The sequence below is a fragment of a genome (genome assembly GCF_019968985.1).
Source record: "MAG: Porospora cf. gigantea B chromosome Unknown PgB_NODE_1041_length_8361_cov_573.221, whole genome shotgun sequence".
Taxonomy (NCBI): domain Eukaryota; phylum Apicomplexa; class Conoidasida; order Eugregarinorida; family Porosporidae; genus Porospora; species Porospora cf. gigantea B.
Window position 1 is genome coordinate 1 of NW_027178487.1, and position 8,265 is coordinate 8,265.

Below are 8,265 nucleotides of genomic sequence, written 5' to 3' on the forward strand. Positions count from 1 at the left end.
TAGTCAACTACGTGGTGACATAGCTCCACACGGTGGCGTCGTGGCCTAATGGATAAGGCGTTGGTCTTCGGTGAGCGGTAATGGGAGACCTTCACTGGTCGAAGTTGTTACTGACCCAAGTCAGCCCACACTCATACACCATGCATATGTTTCTTTGGTTTTAAAACAGTTGTTTACGACACGCACTTAAGGTATCTCCGTCACTCTGACACATGGACTCTTTTGTACTCTCTCCCCTTGCGTTCACCTCCCTCGCAGGGATCGGTGTCGCCGCTGAAGTGGTTCTGAGGTTGGCTCCCACGCTGACCTTCTACTACAAGAACCCGGCGTTCTTGGGAGCAAGAGGCCTGATACTCTGGGCACTCTGGAGCTTCTTCTGGTGGAGCATCACCTCCGTTCGAGCGGCCACTGAGGCCGCTGCCCTCTGGGCTTACGAACTGGTGATGCTCAGGGTTCCACCCCTCTCCACACTGGACGACGCTCCCACCTTGATCTCGACCGCGCTAGTCGCGCTCGCGATCACGCCACTGCTGTTAGCTCTCGTTACCCTAGGCCTTACGACCCTCGGGTGGTGTTTCACTCGCCTCACTGGCAAGTTCGAACATATTAGGGACGCGGGAGCCCAAGTGACTCCCGACGCCTCAACTGGTCCGGTGACTCGGAAACTACCAGTGAGAACCGAGGAACTACCCCACGAAGCTAACCCACACGCCTTAGCGGAAGCTCTGACAGCACTGCTTCACCTTCCCGCAAGCGAATTACTACGCCTGGCACAAAGCCCCGGGTCCCCCACCAGCCGAACGGAGGGCTGGACTGGGGAACCACCCTCTGGGGGGACCCGGCCCCTTTCCGACTCCGCGCCCGACGCCGCGAGCACGGCTGCGACACCCGCAGTCGTCGCTAAACACTGCGCCTGCGCGGTGCCCCCGTACGGTGACGTCAAGGCCGCCTCGCAATTAGGGGGCGCTCCAACCACCCCAAGCGGGCACACGGTGCCCGCTGAAGGTGGGCCGCCCTCCCCCTTGGCGTCCGAACCACACGGGGGCACAAGGGTCCCTGGGAGGACCCCAACCGGGTCCGACCAGGGACCCCGGACTTTCCCCCAGCATCTGGACGCTACAGGAGTTGAGTCTACAGACCGAGGTCACAACCCTTCCGGGGGCGCCGGGCCTCGAGGCGGCCAAGGATTCCCGCGTTGCACAGCTTGCAACGCGGAGTCCTGTCCGCCAGTATATCAAGCTACCGGGGAAACGGATGCCACAAAGGCATCCGTGACCCCGGAGCTTGACGAGGCCAGGCGCCCCACGGAAGTTTCCCCTCAAGGAACCTCGGCCGAGGGTCCGATCCTGGATTACCTGAACGACAAGCATGGTTCAAACTATGACCGTGACCTCGATAGGTTGACACGACCAGGCGCCGTGCCCGAGGTCGGACCTCTCACCGCCATCACCTGGATTGCTGATAACCCGCATGCCTACGACTGGTCCTTGGTAGAGGGAGCCTTCTCCCCCTACGAATCCATCCCTCCTCTGGACGTCTTCCTCTGCTATGACGAAGTATGGCCGCAAGCTCCTCTGGCTCCCGTCGATAGTCTCTCGACGAGGCCCGAGACCGGTTTCCCGGCCACGTCACGAAGAGATGACATCCCTGGAGTGTTTAGGGAAGAGGACCGCTTCCAGAACCTGCGAAAGAAAAGGGCGGAGTTTAAACGCCAAGCGCGTTACCTGTCCGAAGACGAGAAGCACATGAGCCTCTCACATCTACATCGCAAATGGAAAGAAGAGGCCCAGCTACGGGCGAATATCCGGAAGGAGACCCAACCGTCAGATTTCGACGACTTGGGCCCGCTTGAACCCGAGATGACCACATGGACTAAGGCCGCCATACGACGGGTCATCTGGTCGCGTAAGCAAGAACGCTGGTTGGCGCGCATGCGTGAGTTGGGCGTGCCGGTTCACACATGCGACGTGTGTTCCCGGCAGGTGACATCCCAGCACCGCTGTGTTCCTACTGGTCTGGCCGTACCAGGGGCCGGTGACACTCCTTACAGCCGCAAGGAGCTCATCGTCTCCCAACAAGGGAAGAACCTCTCCCTGAAGCCTAAGACGGTGATCAACGACACGAAGCTCAAGGAAGAGCTCGGTCGTATGGCCACCATCCTTCAGGACCGCGAGGCCCTTAACGAGCAACAAGACCAGAGCATGTTTGCCCTCACCAACCTAATCGAGGACCTTCTTTCGTTGGAGGAGTTCTCCGAGACCGACGACGTCACCAGGTTAATCCCTTCGGGGACCCAGCCCCCCTCAGCGGAGATTCCAGCTGAAAAACGGGAGCCGGCTGCCGTGTCCCCTGAGCAGACGACGTCGGTCCTGCCTGTCCAACGGGAACCTACAACTAAGGAACCGGAAGGAACCTCCGTCCCCTTGCAGTACTTAGCATTGAGGCAAGGAACGGAACAGTTCTATGGTCTAGTTGATACAGGCTCCCAGATCAATCTGATCCAAACCTCCCTGGTCACAGACCTCGAACCCGACCGTTATCTGAAGCCACATGCTGGAGCAACCGAGGTACGAGGTATCACTGGCAGGAATCTCGCCATCACGGCATGGCTGAACCTGACCTTGGAACTACCGACAGGCCAACGAGTCACCAGCTCGTTCGCTGTGGTCTCCGACGCGCCCGCGAAGGTGGTAATCGGCTTACCTTTCCTTCAAGCGGGACACCTCGGTCATACGCCCCACGAAGGGGCTATCTCCTCACCCAGAGGACCCATCTCGTTGGTCCTGACGCCTGTCGGGCGCCCCATACCCCCAGGAAAAACCGGGGGCCCCCGAGCGTTAGGAACACAACCGAACCAACGAGCCTCGTTCCTCTTGACCGAACCCATCGGAAGAGGCCCCTTGCGGGGGGAGCTCCTCGCCGCCGTCACACAGGCGGACGGTCAGGGAAGCTCCGACGAGAGGGCTCCTCTGGGCCGCACCACGCTGATCCTGGGATCCGCGGTGCACGACCGAGCGCAGAACCACTACCAACCCAACCGGGTGGAACCCGGCCAGCACTGCTCCCAGTGGGACGGGAGAGCCCCTCGGAGCGCGTACGGCAGGTGGCTAGATGGATCCGACCTGGAGTCGGGCCCTCTGCCTGACCTTCCGCGACCCTTCGGCGGCTTCATCCCTCTTGGAGGGTTCGGGGAATTTGTAGACCTTTCCCCCCGGGAAAAGGACCACGGGAACCCCGCTGAGTCGCATGCGCAACCTGGGACCCCTCCTCCTACTAGGATCTCCGATGTGTTGAGTGGAACGCGGCAACCGCCGCCGGAAGAGAACACAACGGCGGGGACCCCCACATTCCCCGGTGCTGACATTCCCCACCTCTGGTACCTGGAGAGCTCCGACGACGGGACGCTCGGTCAACAGGTGAATAGGCCGACCCTTGGAATGGATTCCAAGAAAGAGGACTATTACGTGCCGAACTTGCACGAGGCCTTCCCTCAGACCACCTGGGCCCGGACCATCGACGATCCATTCACGACTGCCCCTGCAGGAAGGACGCCGACCCCGATCCCAGACGTACCAACTCCGAGCTCCGAATCCACCCCGGAGGCTGAGCCTCCCGCGCTAAGCGGCGCCCAAGACCCCCCGAGTCTCCCCTGCACGGCCCAGAGCCGAAAGGAGGACTCGTGTCTAGACTCCATCTTCTCCGTTACCGCAGAGACAAATGCTTCGGACAATACGCAACTCGCGTTGAAGCGGCTCCTGCACGAATACGGTGGGCTCTGGAGGGGGGAACGCCGCGGCTGCGCCAAAATTTTGAGCCACCGTATTCGCACCACCACAGACCGACCTGTCGTCACTAGGCCTAGGACGTTCACGTCGGAGCAGCAACGCGTCCTCGCGAAGGAACTGCAGTCTATGTTGAGTGCTGGAGTGATAGAACCATCGGACTCCCCTCACGCGAGCGAGATTGTCCTGGTCAAGAAGAAGACAGGAGACTGGAGAGTATGTGTTGATTACCGAAACGTCAATGACGTAACTGTTCCTGACAGATACCCGCTCCCGCGGATCGCCGACCTCATACGCGAGGTCCGGCAATCGCGCTTTTTCGTCGCTCTCGACCTCCGAGCCGGCTACTGGCAAGTAAGGATGGATGCTGCTAGCATTCCCTACACGGCCTTTAGGTGTACGGGAGGTCTTTACCAGTTTACGGTAATGCCCTTCGGCTTACGAAATGCGCCTGCCACCTTCCAGCGGCTAGTCGACTGTGTTGTCGGCGACTTAAGGTACGAAGGTGTCTTGGCGTACCTCGATGACATACTTGTCCATGGACAAACGGAAGAAGATACGCTCTCACGGCTTACAGAGGTCTTGAGGCGGCTCAAAGCGGCCGGCCTCACGTTGAACCTGGCCAAGTGCGACTTCTTCCCTCGCCGTCTCCACTACTTGGGACAGGTCATCGAAGATGGGCGGCTCCTGCCCGACCCCGGCCGGGTCAGACAACTCCAAGCGTGGAAGGTTCCCCGCACGGTAACTGAGCTCCGTAGCCTCCTCGGCTTGTTCGCTTATTATCAGGATTTCATCCCTGAGTATGCCGCTCTAATGGCCCCCCTACACCAGTTACTGCGAGGGTCCGCGAAGGAAGAAAAGATACGGGCGAATCTTGACGCTCCGCAGAGCGCGAGCGCTCAAGCCTCCCCAACCCTTCTTTCGATAGCCCGCGACTTCACTGACTACATCAGGGCTCACCCGGAAGGCTTGTTCTCCGCCCCGGTTTCGGACTCTCCAGACCTCGAGTCGTTTCTTACGGAACTCCGATCCGCCAGCCGAGATTTACCTCAATGGACGCGCCAGCGGCGCGTGTACATCCTCGAGGATACCCTGGCCACCGGGAAATCAACCCTAGTCAACCAGCTCGTACCGTCGACCGACGGCCTCTCCCACGTCGTCGCCGAAGAATGGCTAGACGTCTCCAGCCGCTACGGCTGGAGCCTGGGACAGGTCCTGTCCCTGCCGACGATTCCCCAACAGAACCTGATCCTCGCCCTTACGATCATCGGGCTCGGTCGAGCGCGCCAGCGCGAACCAGAAGCCGCGGTGGTGATCTCCGATAGGAGCGTACTCTCGGTCATGATCCAATGGGGACATCAGGACTCGGTCCAAGTAGGCCGATGGATCCTCGAGGCTCCTCCTTTGACCCTATACTCACTGGTAGACACACGCTTTTTTGTCGCCGACTTCCCAGACGAGGTCGTTCGGGACCACGTACGCCGCCGAGGACGCCGAATAGGCGACGTCTCGGAAGAGGCTTTCTACTTCGACGACGACGGCGCACGTTACAAGGCCGCTAAGCACGGCCTCCTGCGCTATCAGATCTGGCTCAAGGCCACCTTCGTCCACGTCGAAGGAGCCGGTTACCCCGAGCGCCGCTTCCAAACTCTCCGGGAGCAAGGTCTCGTCCTCCCGGACGCCTACTGTGGAGCAGTCATCCCCCAGAAGGCAACCGCGAAAGCGAAGAACAGACCGATACAGTGGTCCCAGGAATGCACCTCGGCCGTCTCAACGGCCATCCACCGACTGTCGGAGTCCGTCCTCACTATTCCTGTGGACGGCGACGACTACCTCCTCGAGACCGACGCCTCGGGCGTCGCGGTGGGGGCCATCCTGTCCGTCAAAAGAGGGGACAAATGGCTCCCGGTCGCCTTCCACTCCAAGGCCCTAACCGGCCCAATGGAGCGTTGGCCTGTTTACGAGCAGGAAGCCTTCGCGATAGTCGAAGGGGTCAGGAAATTCGATGCTTTCCTCCGAGGACGGGCCTTCACGGTCCATACGGACCACGCCAGCCTCCGCTGGATGCTCGAAGCGACCAAAGGGAAAGTTGCCCGCTGGGCCAGCCGGCTCGCCGAGTACGAGATGACGATCCTACACAAGAGCGGAACGTCTCTCTCCCACGTCGACTTCCTCTCCCGCTACCTCGATACTGACCCCGATCCCGGACTAGAGCCGCGTATGACTCTAGTCGGGACCGTCCCCGCTGAGGACGAGGAAGAAAAGGAACGGTCCGAGATCCTGCGGATCCTCGGGTGGACCGACGAGCCCTCGATCCCGGAGCCTTACCTCCTCTCCGACCCCTCTGGGACAGAGGAACCGGAGCAAGGGCAGCCGCGGTCTCCAAAGGGTCGGCCTGCCTCCGAAGACTCCACTTCCCCTCCTGACCGGAAGAAGCCCCAGAAACGGAAACAGCGGACCAAGTCGCCTGAAGAGGAGGCCCCTTCCCCACCTGGGAAAAACCCTGGCCCACTCTTTGGGCGGCCCCTCCGGACCCTCATGCCGACCATGGCTCAGGTCATCGCTGCGCAAGCGACTGATGAGAGTGCGGTTGGAAAGGCTTACTCCCGACGGGATGGGACCGTGTTCTTCCACGGTCGCATCTACATCCCGCCGGGCCGCTGGCGTCAAGAGGCCATCGCCGCCTGTCACTCCCTCTGCCCCTACAAGCACGCGGGAGTTAAGAAGACGCGTTCGACCCTGCTACGAGTCTTTAACTGGCCCGGACTGCATCAAGACGTGTGCTCTCACCTGGCGGCGTGTCCGACATGCGCCCGCAATAGAGTCGACCCTACCCATCTGCAAGGCTACCAGAAGTCACACCCCATCGAGGGACCGTTCCGCAGAGTCTACCTGGACCACTGGAGCTGTCCCTACAACGGGAAGACCTGGAACGTGCTAACGATGATCGATTCACACACTAAATGGGCTGAGGCTCACGTGGTGGCTGACAAGTCTGCCGAGACGACTATGCAAGTTTTCTACGGCGAATGGGTCTGCCGCTACGGAGCTCCCCGAGTGATAGTCTCTGACCGAGGCGCCGCCTTCACCAGTCGACTCTTCGAGCTGATGGCGTCTCGTCTCGGTACCGAGCTTCTACACTCGACCCCCTACCATCCTGAAGGCAACGCCCCAGTCGAGTCCTTACACCCCCGACTCTCAACGTACCTCAGGAAACTTACGGAGAAGGACCTTCCCTTCGAGGAGGCCCTTGACGCCGCCCTGTTCTCCTATCGTTGTACCCTGCATGGCACTACCGGTGAAAGCCCGTACTACCTCTGCTTTGGCATCGACCCCTCGATAGGCCTCGACCAGGACTGGCGTCACTCAAGGAACCCTCCTGGGCTCTCTGAGCGTCTCCGACTCCTCCAAGAAACTCGCCTCGAAGTTCAAGGCCGAGCCCAGCGACAACGCGACCGTGCCCTGGCCCAGCGCAATGTCGGCCGGAGGACGCCGACGGTTTTTCGACCTGGTCAGCTGGTCCTCCTGCGGACCACTCCCTTGGCTCGAGGTCACCCCAAGTCCACCACCAAGTGGACTATGCCCTGTCGGGTGATCGCCGTCTCCAAGAACGAACGTTCCGCTACGGTGAAGAGTCTTCTGTCCAGGGAGCTGCGCGAGGTTCACATCCAAGATATCACCTTTGTGGAGCCCCCTCTTTGTCAGATCCAACGCGACGAGTGGCGTGACTGGCTGCGGGCCGACCCCTTTACGCAGGGTATGGACCCTAAGGCCCTTTCCGCCCTCGAGGAGCGTTTCATCAAGGAAGTTGCCTCTACGACCTCTCGGGACCCCCGGAAGCGACCGTCGGCTACGACGTCGCCCCCGGCCAAGCGGCCAACTCCGACAGTTCGGTCTCGAGAGGGGAGTTGAGCGGTAATGGGAGACCTTCACTGGTCGAAGTTGTTACTGACCCAAGTCAGCCCACACTCATACACCATGCATATGTTTCTTTGGTTTTAAAACAGTTGTTTACGACACGCACTTAAGGTATCTCCGTCACTCTGACACATGGACTCTTTTGTACTCTCTCCCCTTGCGTTCACCTCCCTCGCAGGGATCGGTGTCGCCGCTGAAGTGGTTCTGAGGTTGGCTCCCACGCTGACCTTCTACTACAAGAACCCGGCGTTCTTGGGAGCAAGAGGCCTGATACTCTGGGCACTCTGGAGCTTCTTCTGGAGGAGCATCACCTCCGTTCGAGCGGCCACTGAGGCCGCTGCCCTCTGGGCTTACGAACTGGTGATGCTCAGGGTTCCACCCCTCTCCACACTGGACGACGCTCCCACCTTGATCTCGACCGCGCTAGTCGCGCTCGCGATCACGCCACTGCTGTTAGCTCTCGTTACCCTAGGCCTTACGACCCTCGGGTGGTGTTTCACTCGCCTCACTGGCAAGTTCGAACATATTAGGGACGCGGGAGCCCAAGTGACTCCCGACGCCTCAT

The 8,265-nt window shown here is 60.4% G+C and overlaps 1 protein-coding gene across 1 annotated transcript; it reads left to right on the forward strand.

The window, feature by feature from the left end:
* Positions 1-212: 212 nt before the first annotated feature.
* On the forward strand, positions 213-7,694 carry KVP17_001614 (uncharacterized protein; the record flags this gene model as incomplete). The annotated part of the gene is made up of 1 exon (XM_068517187.1): positions 213-7,694. One exon carries the CDS (start codon positions 213-215, stop codon positions 7,692-7,694), a length of 7,482 nt encoding a protein of 2,493 aa, XP_068379787.1.
* Between the last annotated feature and the right edge of the window lie 571 nt (positions 7,695-8,265).